Source organism: Astatotilapia calliptera, chromosome 4 (assembly GCF_900246225.1).
Source record: "Astatotilapia calliptera chromosome 4, fAstCal1.2, whole genome shotgun sequence".
NCBI classification, from domain to species: Eukaryota; Metazoa; Chordata; class Actinopteri; order Cichliformes; family Cichlidae; genus Astatotilapia; species Astatotilapia calliptera.
Window position 1 is genome coordinate 30,314,428 of NC_039305.1, and position 21,291 is coordinate 30,335,718.

General features: G+C 43.2%; 1 protein-coding gene across 4 annotated transcripts in view; it reads left to right on the forward strand.

The window, feature by feature from the left end:
- Positions 1–21,291, forward strand: part of LOC113021406 (beta-1,4 N-acetylgalactosaminyltransferase 2-like) — a 45,664-nt gene that overhangs the window by 6,150 nt on the left and 18,223 nt on the right. For 2 of the 4 annotated variants that reach the window (XM_026166049.1, XM_026166050.1), the window contains exons 2-6: positions 4,957–5,096; positions 6,344–6,514; positions 6,730–6,836; positions 7,673–7,710; positions 9,194–9,260. In XM_026166049.1, the coding sequence (XP_026021834.1) occupies positions 4,957–5,096; positions 6,344–6,514; positions 6,730–6,836; positions 7,673–7,710; positions 9,194–9,260 (523 nt within the window). Of the gene's footprint in view, positions 1–4,956; positions 5,097–6,327; positions 6,515–6,729; positions 6,837–7,672; positions 7,711–9,193; positions 9,261–21,291 lie in introns of those variants that run through there. The other 2 variants (XM_026166051.1, XM_026166052.1) reach the window with 2 other exon arrangements.

The following is a 21,291-nucleotide window of genomic DNA, read 5'->3' on the forward strand; positions in this document are numbered from 1 at the left end:
TACTTTGCAAGTATTGCAAGTTACCCTGTTGTCATCCGTTCTCATAAAGTATAACCAAACTTTTGAGCGCCATGTTTCCTGCCAGGTAAATGACGCTCCGCAACGTGGGGACGTCATTCGGGGCGACTGGAATCGATAAGGGAATCGTTTGCAAAAATGGCAAACAATTCCAAGGAATTGAAACAGTGGGAACCGGTTCTCAACAAGAACCGGTTTTCGATACCCATCCCTATTTAACAGGGCTTCTTGTCTAGCTTGTATAGCTTATTTCAAATCCTTGGGCAAGATTGCTCCCGGATGCATTCATCGGAGTGTGAATGTGTGTGTGAATGCTAGTTAGAAAGCACTAAAAATGTGCTTGTGTGAATGGGTGAATGTGTAAAGCGCTTTGAGTGCTCAGAAGAGTAGAAAAGGGCTATATAAGAACCAGTTCATCCATCCACATACCTAAACTACAGTGAGACACCTGTGCCAAGGTGATTCATGGAAAATAAATAATAGATTGATGACATGTGTCATACACTGACGTGAATACATATGCTAACAAAAAAAGTTTTTAAGCACTACTGTTTGCTGTTTGTAGGGAAGCAAACTATTCTAAGTAGTTCCCAGGAAGCGATGATAGACGATAGCCATGTCTTTAAGATTTTATGAATTTGCTCTTATGGCTGCACTTGTGCTCAGGCTTAAAAGGGAGAATGGCGTTGCTGCAGAGTAAAGTCTAAGTCACTTACACTTAAGTACACCAAGTGAATAAACTTTTTTATTAATCTGCAAAGACTTGTAATTTATTAGGATTAATTTAGGAATGATTTTAGGAATGTATTGTCTTTGTAAATTTGCTCCCCCTCCAAGCTGATCAAGTTTATCACTATGGTTTTGTGATAAACTTGGTTTTGATAATAAGGACTGCAGAGTGCAAGCAGTGGCCTGCAGTGTTGGGTAAGTTACTTTAAATTAGTAACTTAGTTACATTACTAGTTACTTCTATCAAAAGTAACTCAGTTACTTCAAGTTACTTTCAGAGTAACTAGTTACTAGGGAGAGTAACTTTGGTTTTACTCAGAATTCTCTTGTTAATGTGTTGCTTCCGTAACTGGATACCCAGCAAGATTGCCTTCTAGCTTGCTTACTTGCCACAAGTGCACTGTGCCACCTACCAATAGAAAGGAAAAAATAATGTGCATATTTCCACGAGAGAAATCCCACGCCTGATTCTATCCTAGCCTGCTTTTTACATCCAACACAAAAACTGCAGTCGTGGTGCTTTCGATTGTACTCAGAACTCAGAAATTCTGCCTTCTGAATAGGAAGATGTAGGTAACACCAGACTGCAGATGAGCTGCATACAGGGCTGGACTGGGACAAAAAAATTGTCCCGGGCATTTTGACTAGAGACCGGCCCACCATTATAGGAAAAATCATAAAGCCTATGAATGAAAATAAACACTGTTGTGACAGTGATGTACACTGTTCTGATGGTATATATGTATCAATCTATCAATTGTTTGTTGCAAGACTCAGATAATTATTTTTTTAAAAGTGAGACATTTTAAATGAGAATAAGAAAGTATTTCCTTGTGTCCCTCTTTCCCTTTTAATGCCCTACATTGACCCCTGGCAGCACTTTGCTAGACCCGCCCCTGCACAGTTACCAGCTGTCAGCTACTTAGAAAAGGATCCTGGTGTTATTTGTCTCTCAGAAACAGTTCATAACTTCCCTTCAACTCATTCATGTTAACTAAAAGGTAAACCTGTTTCTCCATCACAGCTCTGATGATTCAGTAAGGACATCTCCTGGTTTCATCTTCATGTTTCCCTCTCACCAGATAACCAAACCGATATCATGACCAGCAGCTTTACAGCTGTGGCTCCAGCAAACATCAGCTGATACTAGAAATTAATATTAAATAAATTCTAACAACAGCTGATCAAGCTTAAAAGTGCTGCTGTTGTTTAGCGTGACATCCACTGGTTTCCTCTTTCTGGCGCAAAGTGGGTGATAAATAAACAAGAGAGAAAAGCCGATCAGCTGATCATTGATCAGTTTCATGATTGAAGTAGAAACAGGAGAGGGAGGGGGAGAGGATGAGAGTAGAAGAGGCAGCTGTGCAATGTAAACACAGAATAAATCCATCTTTGTGTCTTTTTCATTGTAGCTGAAGTCCGGGACAAACTGTATTCCTTTTCACCTCAATACGAAACGCATGATATTTTCTCTGAATACGAGACGATTCCGTTTTTTACAGGACGGTTGGCAACTCTAATAATTAACCTTATGAACAAAATAAAGTTCAACATCAGTAACATAGCACCACCCAGCTGTATAGAAACTCCATCATGCTAGCTAGTACCCAGCACGAAAAAGTCAGCATAACGAAAATAAACTCCACCTAAACTTGGTTCATATCTGACTCAGATGGACTGCAGGTCATAACTTCTTAACTGAAGTTCAGTTCACCTGACACTCTCGGACTAGCAGCCGCTTCGGGTCTCTCCTCTTGCCTCCCTTTTCCTTCATCCACCTGCTGGCCTCCACCACTTGCTAATGTTATTGAATCTGTGGAAGCTCCGTGATAGCCACCACACAAAGTAACGAATAACGAGCCTATCTAAACCCCAGTAACGAGTAACGCGTTCCCGGTTTTGGCATAATAACTAGTTACCGTGCTTGTTACCACAATAATAACGTAGTTACTGTAACGCGTTACTTAATAATGCGTTAGTCCCAACACTGGTGGCCTGTTGATTGAATTTTGTGTTAGATTATGATATATTGTTTAACAATTATTCTCTTTTAAGCAATGTGTGTCCCAATATAAAGATGTGAAAGCAGTATTATGTTTACATCATAGTTAAATAATAATAATAAAAAAATATTAATATTTTTCCAAAATAATTGTGATTATCATTTTGATCCTACTTGTGCAGACCTAGTTTGCAATGTTAAAAACAAAATTATTTTAGTTCAAATTAATTTATTTTCAAACAGGCAAAGCAAAGATGAATCCAGTGCCTTAAAATTGCAGTTTGTCTGAACACAGGCAGATGGCGCTAATTGTGATCTACTGCCTGGACTAATGGACTAATCTTTTCCAATCCCATGAGCCCCTTTGCAGCCAAAAGGACTTAAAGTATTGAAGATACAGGCGATAAACTGTCAAAATGTGATTTCCAGTGTTTCTGTATTGTTTGTTTTTTTCATGTGTAATATCTCTGCTTATATTGGTAAACAGATTGTAGTCAAAGGGTTTACAAAGGGCTTATATATAAAATAAAAAAATTATTTCTGTTGCAATCCTTATTATTCCATGATATTGTATCTAAATTGTATTCAATTCAGTCTTTTCTGGCCACTATCGTTATTAAGGCTGGGTATTGTCACTGAGTTCTAGAATCAATTCGATCCACGATTCGATTCGATTTGAATCGGGGACATTTTGCCTCAGTCAGAAATATTATAATTCAGATCATTTATCAGTACATTTCCATATTTTTATATCTATAAAAAGAAAGCTGACACTTGCGAGACTTTATCAAAGGTGTGAGCATCACAGCAGATGCTTTTGTGTCAAAGTAGCTGAGGATAAAACAGAAAAACATGAAGGTAATTTTCCTTTCCTGGGATTTTATAAAAATATTCTGCAGTAGATCAAAAATGAAAGAAAACCATTAATCAACATATGAACATTACCTGATGCTGCTGAAGTGAAGCAGAGCAAAGTTACAGAGGTTTTATTAGAGACACAGCCATGCTTTTTGCAATTTTGCATAATTTTAAAAAGTTTAAATTTGTTCAGTAGCTTATTAAACAGCGGAAATGAGGCTTTCTTTTCGAAAGTACTTAAAAGGAAAAAAAACAGTGGCCGACAGCGCTGTAAACAACGGTAGACTTGTGCGCAAGTGAATAATGAAGAAAACAGATTTTTAGATTGGGAAACTGTTCTTGAAGTACACTGGGGGAGAGAGAGAGAGAGCTGTGCATGAAGTGTGATTTTATCATGGTGGAAGTAAAACAGGAAAAGTAAGAGGGAATTCATGACGATGTTTATCAAATGTGAAGCGTAGTTTGCTGCTTCATTTGCTGCTGTTTCATTGAATTTTGGTTGGAGAGAGATAAAACCTGCAGCTCAGAATCTAGCGCAAAAAATACACAAACACAAAGCGCAGACCTGCTGAAACATCAGAATCAGCGAGCTGTCGGCTTTCAGCCCCGACGACATGCTCGTGCCGTCGGGTGAGAAAGGCGACATCTCACTGATTCTGATGCGTCGGCGGGTCCGCGCTTTGTGTTTTTGTGCAGAATCCGCGTACCTGCTCTCATTTACTGTTTTAGCTGTTTGGTGGTTGTTGACATTTTGTGAGGTTTAACCTGAGATTCTGGCTTTTCAGGCAAATTAAATTTATATTAAAAAATCGGTTCAGGATTTTAATGAATCAATATCACGTTATCCATGCTAGAATCGATTTTAATCGATAAATCGATAATCAAAACCCACCCCTGATCATTATGCTGCTGCTATATTATTCTTATTTCAATTTCTGCTGCCTTCTTGGCCAGCTCACTCTTCAAAAACAAAAAACTAAAAAACAATTCTAATGTAAATGAGACTGTTCAACCAAATAAATAAAGGACATCTAAATGTCAACAAGTCATTTACAACAGCTTAAATTTTTTTGGCAAATACTGAAAATTCCTTTTTGGCAATTACACCGAAAGCTTCAACTGAGAGATGGAGGATGGACTTTTTTACAGACGCAAAGGAAACATTTTTTAAAAGAAAGCCATTTTTCATGTTAATTTTATACATGTTCGGTCATATCTAAGATGTGAGTCAAGACATAACAGATTTTATATGACTGATATGTCCATTTGTGAAGTTTAACTATTTAGATGTTAAAGATTTTGCCTTTGCTAATTAACCAACTGTAATGTGTATTTCTGTGTATTAACAGATGTATATCTATACAAACGCAAAGCTTTTTGCATTTGCTGTTGTTGGTGTGCTGTTCATCATGTTTGCATTCTATATGGGGAATTCGTGTAAATGGGCAAATGAGCTACCCAACAACAATCTTCCAACATCAAAACAAAGGTAAATTATTCCTGTATCGTGTGTCTGTGTGTGTGGACAAACTGTCCTCTTCAAACTTGTATGTTATACATTTTTCTTTTCATGGCAGATAGACTGAAGCAACTGAGTGAGAAGGATAAAGTGATGTAGCTAAAACAGTGCTGAAAGTGACCTGTGCACAATATTTGTAAGACCCTTTGAAAAGAATGGTAAATGGCCTGTATTTATATAGCGCTTTACTAGTCCCTAAGGACCCCAAAGCGCTTCACATATCCAGTCATCCACCCATTCACACACACATTCACACACTGGTGATGGCAAGCTACATTGTAGCCCCCCTGGGGCGCACTGACAGAGGCGAGGCTGCCGGACACTGGCACCACCGGGCCCTCTGACCACCACCAGTAGGCAACGGGTCAAGTGTCTTGCCCAAGGACACAACGACGAGACTGTCCAAGCCGGGGCTTGAACCGACAACCTTCCAATTACTCTTGAGCCACGATCGCCCCAAGAAGCTGAAAGTCTGCACGTCAATTATGTATTGATTATTTGATAGTGTCTTTGTCACAATCATTATAGAGGGCACTGCATATATGTTCAGAAATTTTCTGGGAGATTTAAGAATGATCACTAATTCATTTTATTCAACACTGCATATTTACTGTTTCCGGTCAACAATGACCAATCACTAGAAATTAATAGTGGAGACAACAATTAGTGTAAATAACTGAGTTCAGGTACATCCTCTTTTGTCAGATGGCCATAAACACACACACACACGCACACACTGGGTTCCCTAGCAACTACACTGGAAATGTTTGCACAATAGAGCCTCACTTCCATGCCAACAACTCCTCTGTTGGCAGCATCATTGTATCATTGAACTTTTCTCATAGATTTGGTGTAAAATGCTTTTTTGAGGCCTTGCTCAGAGGTCAGTGGGTGTCAGCACCATGACAAGGTGATATATAACCTAAGTGAGGCTCTTTACTACTTATTTGATCACTACACTGGTGAGGACGAGAGATGCCAGGAAACTGACGGTGGGGATGCATTAGAGGAGAAATTGTCTGCATCAGAATATAATCCATGCAATCTAGACCAAGAAATGACTGATGAGGAGGAATCTAATGATGACTAGGATGGCCATGCTGAGGCTGCCATAAGGATCACATCATATAAGGACATACTTTCTTTTATACTTGACTGTAGTAGTTCATTTAAATGTTGATGTTGAATTGTGACTCTTCAGGACTTCCATATTACAGGGACCCTTCAGGATCTCTAAATTATAAGTCATCTTTGCCCACACAACATCGCTTACCTGGTCCATGCACCTGTCCTGATGGCTTTACAGTTCTCAAAGACCAAATCCCAAAAGACCAGTATGAGGAATTAATGCAGCGACGAGCTAAAGAGTTCCAGCAATACAAAGCCAGGTAGAAGATGGATGTATGGGTGCGAGCTTTCCGTGAACTGTTAGACTTACAGTGCAGTAATAAATGAATTAAAATGTGTGTGTGTGTGTGTGTGTGTGTGTGCGTGCGTGCGTGCGTGCGTGCGTGCGTGCGTGTGTGTGTGTGTGTGTGTGTTTGTCATACTGAGCATTCAAAATTATTTTGTTTAATTTTTTCCAAATCCATCTCCTCAACAGGACTAATTCAATACTATCCAAGCTACTTTTTGCTTTGCCTAACTCTCCTCTGCAGTATCCTATCCAGGGCGTTATAGTACGACCCTTGACTGCAACTGCGATACCAGGTATGTTAAGCTCAACATATGCTTCGGTCACCAATGTTTTAGTTTTTATGTTCCTATAAAAATATAAATACAAATAGAATAGGAAGGCAACAAGGCCATGGTTCACAATTGTTTATGAACATAAGGTTAACATGAAAGTGATCATAGTAGTTTTTATAAAAGTAAGCTGTCAGTAGTCAGATCAAAAACAGCACTGAACAAATACATCTGCAAAGAAGTAGTTATTTGGTGATTCAGAGTCAATTGACTAGGTAAACTTAAGTCATTTAAAAAACAGCTAGAAAAAGCTACATTTCCTGTGAAAATGGCAGGTGAATGCCATGTAGTGGAAATGGTCTTTGAAAAACTGCTGAAGAAGCAGGACTATCTGCTGAAAAGAGGTAAAAAAGCTGAAAGGCCACAGATAGTCAAACCTACGCCCCCCGTTGTCAGGGTGCCTGCTCATCTCAGTGAGCTACAACGGTGCTCATGCCAGCAAGCCAAACCGGTGTGCAGAAGAAACTGCACTGTCTGCTGAAAAAAATGTTACCACGAGAAAGACTGGAATTCACGCCTCCCGCTCTCAGAACGCCTGCTTATCTCAGTTAGCTAAAACACAGCTCACCCCAGCGAGCTAAACCAGCAACCACACTTGTAGTGTGGTCCCAATCATGTTAATGGGACAAAAAATTGCACAAAAACCGTAATATTTTAAAACGTATAAAAAACTGAGTGAAAGATAGCTGAGGTTTCCTCAAGAACTCACCTTGCAACACTGGTGTAAAGTGAAAAGATGATGTGAATATGTGTATTTGAGTAGAAGGACTAAGTGACACTGAAGGTAGTTTTTATTTCAGGTTTAGCCCTGCATGCTGAAGAAGGAACGAGCTATAAGGTTGGTCTGATATCACAGATTAGAAACAGGCAGATCTCACCCAGATCTGCCTGACTGAATGGTAGAGGTTGGCTGGTTTATAAAAGTTGGCTGCTGAATGTTTGTAAAGTTCAAAGATGTGTATGCTTATTTTATTTTATAAAAGGCAATGATGTTCAAAACAATTAAATTGTACTGAAAAGTTAAACATAATTAATTGTCTCTGATCACCTCTGAGACTGTCACTAATTTTGATGTACAAATCTGGGGATTTTTGTAAATATTACAAGCAATTATACTTCTTTCTTCTTTGACATGATTTTTTAATCAATGTACAGCAGCCATATTGGGTGACCTTGGGATTTTATAGAGCTTGCTACTGAAAATGCTTTGATTTTGAGAGCCAGTATCATATTCTGAATTTAAGTTCACATTTTCTCATTTTTATGCCAAGAGAATTATATACTATATACCAACTGTCAAAAAATGTATTATTGCATTCATGTGTGGCAAACAAGGCTTGGTATACAATCTGCATAGTCAGTATGGGATACAAATAATATCAGGCTGATCCTGCCACAATTTGTTGTCACCCAGAGTGGGCACTCCACCCATTTTTTAGCTGACGTGGCAGTTTTCAAAAAAACAGCAGGAATCACCTGATTTGTGATACGATATGTATCACATGAGCAACAGATACTTGTTATAGTTGTTAGTTCATTGGCCTTGAGACTAGACCAGAAGAAATAATGAAGGACATTATTGTACATTGACCAGAGAAATAGGCTAAATTTTGAACCTGGAACAGGGCATGGAGATATCATTTAGTACAGTTTTTTATGTATAAAATCAGTCTAGCAGTACATTGAAACAGCAATGACCAAAAGGACGACAAGCTTTTATAAATTTTCTTCCATGAGGTTCTAGTCTTACGTGTGTAGTCTTACCACTACAATAATAGCTGCCAATTATCAATTACAGCCCCTTTTGGTAGTTGATTTTGAAATTTCTCAAACAGCACAAGCTCACATGATAGATTTTAACTTTATTAGCCTTTGACATTTGTCTAAAAGCACCCTCTTGCAATCTCTACATAAGTTGGGGTGGCAGGTTTATTTCATATTCCTAAATTTTTACTTTTAAGATTCACGCACTGAAACCTATGCTTGCAGGACAGTGGATTTCACAATATAATTCAAACTGTCCTCAGTTGAAGAAGCTGTGCGTACTTGCGTTTCCCACTATTTTGCAATCTAACAAGACAGACCACACACCCTTTGGGCTGTGTAGTGCACCTGATATGCACTGAATGCTATAAAACTATAGGAACGCTGAAAAATATGTATTTGCATCAGGTTCTCAGTTTCCGTCTCACTTTAAAGCTTTCTTCTGGTTTAAAAAGACAGCTTGAGTGGTGGTGCAGTTTTGTGGAGGTGGTAGTAGTATTGGTATTGCTAAAATTACTCAGAGTGCTTTTTAGTTTATTCATGTGTTTCTATTCTAGGTTTTCTTAACTGTGTCAAATGGTGTCCTAACCACAGAAACTCCAACTGCAGAGGCCACTGTTCAAGGTGAGTTTCCAAGTCAAAGGTAAATTTATATATACACTGGTACCAAATTAACATTGGTTTGGGTTTTTTCTTTTGTTATTTTTAATTATTGAATATTATTAGCTTGCTTTTTTTCTCTTTGTTTCATTGTTTTTTGTTCCTGTGTCCCCAATAGAAGGATGAACACTGTACAGAAAATGCTAATATTTATATAATTATTTTGGATGAAAATTTGAGCAGCGGAAGACTAGTAAAAGCTAGGTGTAAGGTAAACTATATGCCAAGAGTGAACAAGACATTGATACACTGATCCATACCAGTACAGCGTCTACAGCAATTACATTGGAATATCATTCAAACTGGAGAAGTTTATTTGAATGGTAACAAAGAGAGGAAAGGTAGTCAGAACTAAGGGGATTGCACTTGTTGATCTGTGGGACCAGCACCCGAATACAGGAAGTTTGATCATATGAGTATTACTTCAGTGCAGAGCTTGGAAGGAGCTAGTAGGTGAGGGGACTCCCCCAGTTCTAATTGCCTCTAATTTCTAAATACCCCAGTACCCCAGCTAAACTGAGAGGACTGAGTAGCCTTACAGGCCCAGTATGTACCGGTCACAGCTGTTGCAGCAGCGCCCCTCTTGTTCAGTGTTCTTGGAATATGACTGGGTTTAGTTTAGTGGCCTGGAGTGTAAGACTCAAGGTTCTGAGTTCAATTTCTCTAGCCACACCTGATGGCCAGGGCATTTCCCGTGGAGGCTAGCAGGCCTCAGACCAAAGAAGCTACATGGGTCCAACTACCACCATGGTGGGAGTATACTTGAATCCTCCACCCTCCAACAAGTTTTCTTTCCAGACATTGAGATTTTCTCCAATGAATGAGAAGTTGCTTCTCTATGCCTTTGGGTTGGGGAAAAGGTCCTGACTATCATTTGTCTGTGTGCCAAATGACACTTCAGAGTGCTCAGCCTTCTTGGGGTCATTTGTTGGAGTGCTGGGAAGTGTGCCATCTGGGGATTCCATTGTTCTACTCCATAACTTCACATGGGCAATGATAGCGGGACCTGGAGAGGTGTCATAGGGAGGAATAGGCTGTTATATCTGAATGGAGTTCTGTTACTGGACTTCAGTTTTAACGACAACATAACACCACGATTGAGGGTATTCATAAGTGAATGTGGCACCAGAACACTATGTAGAAGGTTGATGGTCAGTTTTGTAATCGTATTATCAGATCTGCAGCCATAAGTCATGGACACTCATGTGCAGAGATGAGATGCGCCGCTAGTTGATCACCACCTGGTGATCAGTTGTGGCAGAAAATTCTGGACAGACCTGGTGAGGGTATGCTGCAGGCAGGGGCCATCTTCAATTCCCACTGTAATTTAATTTATTCCATTTTTTTTTTCCATTCATTCGCTTCCGCTTATCCTTTTCAGGGTGAGAGAAAGAAGACAGGATAAAGACATGCTGTGGAAGAGAGACAGAGATTAATAACAGATATGATTCAATGCAAAGAGGTCTGTTAATACATAGTGAGTGAGAAAGGTGACTGGAAAGGAAAAACTCAATGCATCATGGGAATCCCCCGGCAGCCTACATCTATTGCAGCATAACTAAGGGAGGATTCAGGGTCACCTGGTCCAGCCCTAACTATATGCTTTAGAAAAAAGGAAAGTTTTAAGCCTAATCTTAAAAGTAGAGATAGTGTCTGTCTCCCGAATCCAAACTGGAAGCTGGTTCCACAGAAGAGGGGCCTGAAAACTGAAGGCTCTGCCTCCCATTCTACTTTAAATACTCTAGGAACAACAAGTAGGCCTGCAGAGCGAGAGCGAAGTGCTCTAATAGGGTGACATGGTACTACAAGGTCATTAAGATAAGATGGGGCCTGATTATTTAAGACCTTGTATGTGAGGAGCAGGATTTTGAATTCAATTCTGGTTTTAACAGGAAGCCAATGAAGGGAAGCCAAAACAGGAGAAATATGCTCTCTTTTTCTAGTCCCTGTCAGGACTCTTGCTGCAGCATTTTGGATTAGCTGAAGGCTTTTCAGCGAGTTTTTTGGACATCCTGATAATAATGAATTGCAGTAGTAAAGCCTGGAAGTAATAGCTGTAGAAGACGCATGGCAGATCCTACCACATTGTCACACTTTCAAACACTTCTTTATTCTGTTGGCGTTTGTTTTACACTTGGCTGCAGCTTTTCACCTGCCAGCCACACATACACAATAACAACACTCAGGCCCCAGTTCACTCTTTTATGGAGAGAGGCGTGATGATCTCATGCAGCTCAGGTGTGTTTTCCTCCACCGCAGTGTGCCACGAACCACGCCCCATCACACCTCAACTGCACTCTGAGGGAGGCTGGGAACAGTGAATCTGAGTGGATCATGTGCTGCATTTCTAAATTGGCAACAAGGGGCTGCGGCTTGTAGAGCCTGTGGGACTCCAGAGGCAACTGACAGGTTGCAGGCTAAGCAAAGTACAGTTGTGGGTCTTATGTGGCTGATTCAAAAATGTAGGGGTGGAGTTCATTGAGACCATGGAAGAAGAACTTTTTCTTTTTCTAAATGTATATAAATTATTTGCTAAAACCAGAACACAATATTGTGGTCTAATAGAATACATGTTTGGTGTTTGGAAGAATTGTTTCCAGTGCCTTCACAAAACACTTTATTATGTTTAGAAAACAAATGGTAACACAACTCAAGTGCGGGACTCAGGCAAAACAACAAGGCAGAAGAAGTAGTTAAAGACTTAAAGATATTTACAAATAATTTAAACTGGGGTGAGTGACTAATTCGACTTAAACAAACACAAAACACATGAGTGATCTTTTACGTGGGCAAGAGTCTTGACTAAACACAAATATCAGATTAACTTGAGTGAGACACTGTGTCAAGAGATGTATTCTAAAACACTTCAGCTGAGAATCAGAGAGGAGAAACACACAGTTTTACTTGCATCAAGGACAGCCACAGAGCACCTGCACGAGAGTGAGAGCTCAGGGACTCGTGCTCCGCCACTGCCCTGGTCTTTATTTATAGACATCAGTGGGTGTTGGTTCCTTACATTGGAATGTGGATGGAGAGCTGCACTGGTCCTTTTGAACAGTTGTTGATTGCACTGCTGACTCACACATTAAGGTCAATGAAGGTCAAATGAAGGGTTTTCATGTACTCAGCCTAAAGTGTGTCTGATCCTTCCACTGTCTAGGTGGTAATTATCTGTGGTAAAGATTGCTGGCTCTCCATTATTTCTGTCAGTAACACATTAAACTAGCCGTTATTACTTTTTTTTTAGATTTTTATAATTTTTTTCCTGTAACATGTGTAAAATAAAAATTGCAATCTCAAAAGACTGAATTCATAAAAGAGTAATGTGATAAAATTTAGAAGACAAAGACATATACATGTGTTCTTTTTCTTACAAGGTATCTTGACACTTTTTTAAAAGCACTACCCTGCAACCCTACCCTTTTTTATTACATCTTTTTATATTATGATGGTTTTCCCTTGGACTTGCCTCCATAGCTCCATACAATTTTAGACATCGTGTCTCCTCAATCAGCGTAGTATTGGTGGTTTTACATGAATCTTATTTGGTAAAGTTCAGGGCTTCATATTGTTGTTGTCAATTATCAGTAACTAATTAATTTTGGCTGGGCTAGCGTGGTAGTTAACACTGTTGCCTCACAGCAAGAAGTGTTATATCTTCACTCCGGGTTACTAGTATAACAATGATACTCGGACCACGACGTAACTTGAGGTATTTATTATAACGGCATAACTTAACATGGAGCTAGCCCGAGCAACAGCCTAAAGCTTTTTATCCCATAATGCATCTGGGCGTGACCGCTACGGGTCCTGTTATAACCCAAAATACACAACATCTCCTCCCCTCTTACAAAGGATGTACTACGAAATAAACAGGTGATCTACTCACAAACTTCAGTCTTCACTGGAACATGACAGTAATAGCCTCACAAACATTTCACCTCTTATTAACTGTAAGGTTACAACACCAACTCTTTTAATTGCTATCTTGGGGAGTGAGGGTGGACTACCTCAACCTCCCCCATGACCCATGGGGATTATTCTGCCCCGTTCATTTGGGTCAGGTGCCATCTAATAACTCAGACGAACAGGAGGCCGCCGCTCTCTGTTGGGGTAACATCAGTCTGTGTGCTCTCTTGTGGAGCCTTTGTTCCTGACACCGAAGATGTCTCAGTCTCTCTTACAGTCTCATTTACAGGTGGAACCACTGTTCCTGATGTGGTGGAGTTCTCTACTTGTGTGTGTGAAGGGGCTGCCGAGTCGATGAGTGCATTTCCAAGATCTCCGCAAGACCCTTCTGCAGACACTGGTGCGGACCGGAGTAGCTGATCCACACTCCATCGGCCACCTGAACTGTATATGAAACTGGACCAGTTTGAGCAATGACAGTTGCAGGAACCCACTTGTGTACTCCTCGGTAGTTCCTGGCCTGCACTTACTCGCCGGTGCTGAAGACTCTGTCCTTGACCTTTTGACCCCTGTACATGATTTGTTTCTCTTGTTTTTGTACAGTGTCCTTCACAGTTGAGGGTTTCAAAAGATCAAAGGTAGTGCGCAGATCTCTTTTGAACATTGCGTTGGCAGGAGATGTCCTTGTGGTAGCATGTGGACTATTCCGGTAGTTAAGCAGAAACTTGTGCAGTCTCTGATGCAGTGTTCCTTGGCCTTGTGATGTTTTCAGTGCATGTTTCATTGTCTGAACAAACCTTTCTGCAAGACCATTCGTTGCAGGATGGTATGGAGCTGACGTAATGTGCTGCACTCCATTAGCCTGTAGGAAAGCCTCCATTTCCTGTGAAACCAGTTGAGGTCCATTGTCAGAGACTATCTGAGTAGGAGATCCAAACCTACTGAACATTTCTCCTAGAGCTTCTATGGTCTTTTCAGTGGTGGCTGATTTCATGATGGTCACTTCAGGCCATTTACTGTGTGCATCAACAGCTACAAGAAACATTTTGTCCTCGTATGGACCTGCAAAGTCAATGTGTACACGATGCCATGGCTCCTGTGGGAACTCCCAGGGATGGAGAGGAGCAAGTGGTGGGTTGTTCCGGACCATCTGACATGAAGAGCAGTTTTTAGCAATCTCCTCAATCTGTTTGTCCATATTTGGCCACCAAAAATAGCTTCTCGCTATTTCCTTCATTCTCACTATTCCACTATGTCCTGCATGCAGTTGCTTCAACAGTTTTGGTCGCAATGACATGGGAATGATGACTCTCCTCCCCCACAGCAAACATCCCGCCTGAACAGAAAGCTCCGCCCGCTTTCCCAGGAAAGCCTTCAGGTCTACACCCTTACTTGCAGGCAGACCCTTAATGATCCAGTCCAGCACTGCTGCCAACACAGGGTCAATTCTGGATGCCTTTTTCACCTGCACAGCCGAAACAGGTGCTGTCTCTACCTCCCTGAAGTAGAGGATCTCAACTGTGTCAGAGACGGGTTTTTTAACAGGAAGGGGTAACCTGGACAACCCATCTGCATTGCAATGAGACTCCGATTTGCAATACTTGATGTCATAAGAATGTCCTGACAATATCAACGCCCACCTCTGGAGACGTGAAGCAGCAAGAGATGGAATCCCTGTATAGGGTCCCAGGATGGTTGTGAGAGGCCTATAGTCAGTAAACAGTGTAAACTTCCTACCGTACAGGTACTGGTGGAATTTCCGAACACTGAATACAATGCAATGAATAACAATACATTACCATACAAAACAATTCTTATGTTCAGAACCGGGGCAGCACGGTGGCACGGTGGTTAGCACTGTTGCCGCACAGCAAGAAGGTCCTGAGTTCAATTCCTCCATCAGGCCGGGGTCTTTCTGTGTGGAGTTTGCATGTTCTCCCCGTGTTTGCGTGGGTTCCCTCCGGGTACTCCGGCTTCCTCCCACCGTCCAAAGACATGCAGCTTGTGGGGATAGGTTAATTGATTAATCCAAATTGTCACTAGGTGTGAATGTGCGAGTGAATGTGAGTGTGAATGGTTGTCTGTCCCTGTGTGTTAGCCCTGCGACAGACTGGCGACCTGTCCAGGGAGTACCCCGCCTTTCGCCCTATGACAGCTGGGATAGGCTCCAGCGCCCCCCGCGACCCTGAAAAGGATAAGCGGAAGCGAATGGATGGATGGATGGATGGATGAATACAATGCTCAGCGCCTCTCGTTCCAGCTGAGCATAGTTGGACTCTGCTGTGTTTAATCAGAATCAGAATCAGAAAGGTTTTATTGCCAAATGTTGAGCAGGTTTACAACATTAGGAAATTGCTGCGGTGCTTCAGTGCAAACATACTGTCATAAATTACGCTTAAATAGACATGAAAATAAAAATGAGAATAAGAATTAAAAGTGCTAAGTAGATAGATAGATATATACATGATATATACATGAGTGCAGGTGGTGATCAGTGCCAAACATGGAATGATGCAGTGAACACAGCGTAGGGTCATGTGTTAGTGGTGGGAACAGTCGTACGTTTATTGTTCATGTGTCCAACAGTAGAGGGGAAGAAACTGTTCTTATGGCGAGAGGTTCTGGTGCGAATGGACCGGAGCCTCCTGCCTGAGGGGAGCAGGTCAAACAGACTGTGTCCAGGGTGAGAAGGGTCAGCTGAGATCCGAGCTGCACGCCGCAGTGTCCTGGAGCTGTACAGGTCCTGCGGAGATGGGAGTCTGCAGCCAATCACCTTCTCAGCAGAGCGCACAACACGCTGCAGTCTCTGTTTGTCCCTGATAGTGGCTCCAGCGTACCACACGGTGATGGAGGAGGTGAGGATGGACTCGATGATTGCAGTGTAGAATTGCATCATCGTCCGTGTTGGCAGGTTGAATTTCTTCAGCTGCCTCAGGAAGTACATCCTCTGCTGGGCTTTCTTAATGACGGAGGTGATGGTGGGCTCCCACTTCAGGTCCTGGGTGATGGTGGTACCCAGGAAGCGGAATGAGTCCACAGAGGTGATGGGGGTGTCAGTCAGGATGATGGGGGGGAGTGGGGCTGTGTGCTTCCTGAAGTCCACAATAATCTCCACTGTCTTCTGGGCATTCAGCACCAGGTTGTTGTGGCTGCACCAGGACACCAGACGTTCAACCTCCCTCCTGTAGGCAGACTCATCCCCGTCCGAGATGAGTCCAATAACGGTGGTGTCATCTGCAAACTTGATTAGCTTGACAGACTGGTGGGTGGAGGTGCAGCAGTTAGTATACAGGGAGAAGAGCAGAGGAGAAAGAACACAGCCCTGAGGGGAGCCGGTGCTGATGGTCCAGGAGTCTGGGACATTCTTTCCCAGCCTCACATGCTGCTTCCTGTCCGTCAGGAAGTCAGTGATCCACCGGCAGATGGGATCAGGCACATTCATCTGGGAAAGCTTGCCTTGGAGATGGTCTGGAAGGATGGTATTGAAGGCAGAGCTGAAGTCCACAAACAGGATCCTGGCGTAGGTTCCTGGGGAGTCCAGATGCTGCAGGATGAAGTGTAGGGCCATGTTGATGGCGTCATCTACAGACCTGTTGGCTCTGTATGCTAACTGCAGGGGGTCCAGGAGGGGGGCCGTGAGGGTCTTGAGATAGGAGAGAACCAGGCGCTCAAAAGACTTCATGACCACAGATGTCAGAGCCACGGGTCTGTAGTCATTTAGTCCAGTGATCCTAGGTTTCTTGGGGACAGGGATTATGGTAGAGGACTTGAAGCAGGCAGGCACATGACATGCCTGCAGTGAGGAGTTGAAAATGCCAGAAAACACTGGGGCCAGCTCGTTTGCACAGTGTCTGAGGGTGGCAGGAGACACACCGTCTGGGCCGGGAGCTTTTCGAGCATTCAGACTCTTAAACTGCTTCCTCACATCTGCTTCATGAATATGAAGAGTTGTGGTGGGAGGAGGTGGTGTGAAATCCTCTTTTGTGTGGGGTGAGGAGGGGGGTGTTGTAGGTGAAGTGATTGAAGGTGGTGATGGCTCTATGGAGGGGGGAGAGGTGGGGGAATTAGTGTCCAAAGTGTCTCTATTGTTGGGGCCGTTGGAGGTGTGAAGGCTGCCTGATGGCTCGTCAAAACGGCAGTAAAAGTCGTTGAGGGTGTTGGCCAAGAGCAAGTCATCAGTGGAGTGGGGGGTTTTAGGCTTGTAGTTGGTGATATTCCTAAAACCTTTCCACACAGAGGCCGAGTCATTCTCTGAGATCTGCTGCTGCATCTTCTCAGAGTGCTGATGTTTAGCAATGTCCACTTCTTTAGTGAACCTGTACTTGGCCTCTCTGTAGCAGTCCCTGTCTCCGCTTCTGAACGCCTTTCTCTTTTCCAGCCACAGCTTTTTGAGTTTAGGAGTAAACCAGGGTTTGTCATTGTTATAACTCACCCTGGTGCGTGATGGCACAATGCTGTCCTCACAGAAGTGGATATAGGAGGTGACAGTGTCCGTAAACTCGTCCAAGCTGTTAGAAGCAGCCTTCATTGTGTCCCAGTCTGTAGACTCCAAACACGTGCGAAGCTCCTCCACAGCCTCGTTGCTCCACAGTTTTTTGGTCCTCACGACAGGTTTGGAGAGCTTCAGCCTCTGTCTGTACGCGGGGATTAGGTGGATCATGACGTGGTCAGAAAGTCCGAGTGAAGCGCGGGGCACCGCACGATAGGCCCCCCTGATCGTGCTGTAATGTCCTCTCCTCTCTGGTCGGGCATTTAATATACTGCTTGTATTTGGGAAGCTCATGGCTCAGATTGGCTTTGTTAAAGTCCCCAAGAGCAATGATGAGAGAGTCCAGGAATGTCCGCTCCATGTGCAGTATCTGCTCCGCGAGTGCGCACTGAGCTGCCTGCGCATCTGCATCTGGCGGGATGTAAACAGCGGCCAGGATGAATGAAGCAAACTCCCGCGGAGAATAAAACGGTTTGCAGTGAATAAAAAGGTATTCCAGAGAGGAAGAGCAGTGCTGAGCAATCACTGTTACATCTGTGCACCAGCCACTATTAATGTAGAAGCAGACACCTCCACCTTTGGTCTTACCAGAGAGAGAGGCCTGCCGGTCCGCGCGCAGCAAATGAAAGCCCTCCAGCTTGAGCGCGCTGTCCGGGATGTCCTCACAGAGCCACGACTCCGTAAAACATAAGACACAGGAGGAGGCAAAGTCTCTGTTCATGCTTCTAATCAGGGCCAGCTCGTCTATTTTATTCCTGAGTGAGCGTACATTGGAAAGGAAGATCCCAGGAAGAGCAGTTCGCAGTCCACGTCTCCTCAGACGCACGAGTGCGCCGGCTCGCTTACCTCTCTTTCGGCGTCTCACTTTCCTGATCAGAGTCTGCAGTAAATCTGCCGCAGATGCGACAAATATTGGAAGTAAATCCACAGGTGTTGTAGTCCTGTAGTTAAGAAGCTCTTCTCTGGTGTAAGAATATCCAGAGGAGTGCCCAGACACAGAAGTTATGCACAAAAACAAAACAGAAGTAACGCACTGAAGCACCAGGGCATCCTTACGCGGCGCCATCTTGGATCAACGTCCTTGGATAATGTCCTTGATGGGAATGCAATTAGCCTTTCTTCGCCATTTGGGAGAATGTGGGAAATCACTGCCCCCACCCCATAGGGAGAAGCATCACAAGCAAGCTGAATTGGGAACTTGGGATTGAAGTGGGTTAGCACCTCAGATGCAGTCAGTGAATCCTTTGCCTTTTGAAAGGCCTCTTGGCAGCTTGCTGTCCACTCCCATGCTTCTTCCTTGCGTAGCAGGTTGTGCAGTGGTTTCAGGAGTGATGCCAAGTTGGGTATGAACCGTCCGTAGTAGTTCAACAGCCCTAAGAAAGACTTTAACTGACTGACATTTCGTGGTGGGGGTGCATCCACGATTGCTGTGATCTTCGAAGGTGCAGTGTGAAGTCCATTTTCATCAATCACGTGCCCTAGATATTCCACAGATGACTGGAAAAAGTCACATTTCTCCTTACGGACTCTCAATCCGTATTCCTTCAACCTCTGAAGGGTCGCATCCAAGTTGCGCAGATGCTCTTCATCATCTGCTCCTGTACACAGGATATCATCCAGATAGCATTGCACACCAGGTAATCCCCTCAGGATTTGATCAATCGCTCGTTGAAACAATGCTGGAGCTGATGTGATGCCAAAAGGCAACCTGCAAAATCTGAAAAGTCCCTTATGTGTGTTAATAGTCAACATGTCACGTGACTGCTCTTCGACGTGCATTTGCAGGTAAGCTTGGTTGAGATCTATTTTGCTGAACTTTTGTCCTCCACTCAGACCAGCAAATAAGTCATCAATCAGCGGAAGGGGATACTGCTCTGCTGTTAATACAGGATTCACGGATACCTTGAAGTCTCCGCAGATCCGGATTCCGCCGTCCTTTTTAAGAACTGGAACGATGGACGTAGCCCACTCGCTGGTCGTAACCGGCTCCAGAACACCATTCTTGACCAATGCGTCTAAATTAGACTCCACCTTGGGCCGAATGGCGTACGGCACAGGTCTAGCCTTCATAAAGACTGGCTTGGAGTCAGGCTTGAGATGCAGCTTCACTGTAATTTTTTTCATGCTGCCCAGTTCCTCACGAAAAACCTCCTGGTGTTTTCCCAGTATGGCCTGTAGCTGAGAGGAACCATGCAACAGCTTTCTCACTCCTTGCCAGTTGAGTCTGATTGTTTTGAGCCACACACGTCCCATTATAGCAGGGCAGTTCTTCTGCGTAACATACACAGGCAGCTTAGCAGTTTGGCCATTGTATTGAACAGTCACCTCTGCCATTCCTTTCATAGGCACTCGATGTCCAGTATATCCTTTAAATACTGTGTCGGAGGGTTTGAGTGGACGGTGCTTCAGACATGTCCTATAGACATTATATGACACTAGTGATGCTTTTGACCCAGTGTCAATCTGCATTTTTACAACATGTCCCTCCAGTTTGGGCGTGACCCAAAAGCCATCTGAGGTTTCATCCACCTTCAGTATTCGCACAGTATTTATTGCAGACAACACTTCTTCACCTGAGGAGTCATTTGCTCTATCCTCATGAAGCTTAACTGTGTGAACATGTCTTTCTTTTTTGAATCTTGCAGTGCCTCTTTTATTCCCAGGCTTTGAGCCCTTATCCTTGCACCTTTTGTTCCTGCATGCCCGTGCTACATGACCTTTTTTTCCACAGTTGTTGGAATCCATTTCTTTGCACCAGCAATCACTAGCAAGGTGTCCTAACTTGCCACAGCGGAAGCATGGTCCCTGTGCATTTGCTTTACCATTGTCTAGTTTGTGTACTCTGTCTGTAGCATGTAGCGCATGGGCTTCTTTTGATGCCATTTCCATGGTCACACTGATATTAATTGCCTTCTCAAGAGTCAAGTCACTTTCCGTGAGCAATTTCTTCTGTGCAGCTTCATTTCTTAAACCACACACGAGTCTGTCTCTTAATGTGTCATTTAAAACATCTTTAAACTCACAGTGTTCAGCTAATTTGCGTAACGATGCAACGAACATTGTGACAGACTCACCCTCTTCTTGGTTTCGCTTGTGAAACCTGAACCGTTCAGCGATCACGAGGGGCTTGGGCGAGAAGTGTTTGGTCAGTGTGTCCACGATCTCTGTGAAACTTTTATTGCCGGGCTTTGCTGGCTGTAGCAGGCTCCTTAGCAGGGTAAAAGTCTTTGGGCCTATCACACTCAAAAAAATGGGCACCAGTTTAGCATCCTGTATGTCGTTAGCCGCAACGAAATATCCAAAACGCTCCGTATATGAGCTCCATTGCTCCGTGCTTTCGTCGAAGGGACCGATAGGGCCAGTAACTCCAGCCATTACTCGGCTCCTGGTTGAATGGCAACAACTGTTCCTTTTCGTAACGTCTCTTTTACCCGTTTATGTTTTGGTTAGCGTCACTTACGGAGTCTGCCTTCGTCGTCCTGTCCGCTGTACATTCCTCCCTCCGGCGCCGTCTAACACCAAGTCAGTACGAGGCATCAGCAGGAAAAAAAAGTGTAAAACTCCAAGCGGACTGCAGCGTCAGTCCAGACGTCCTCG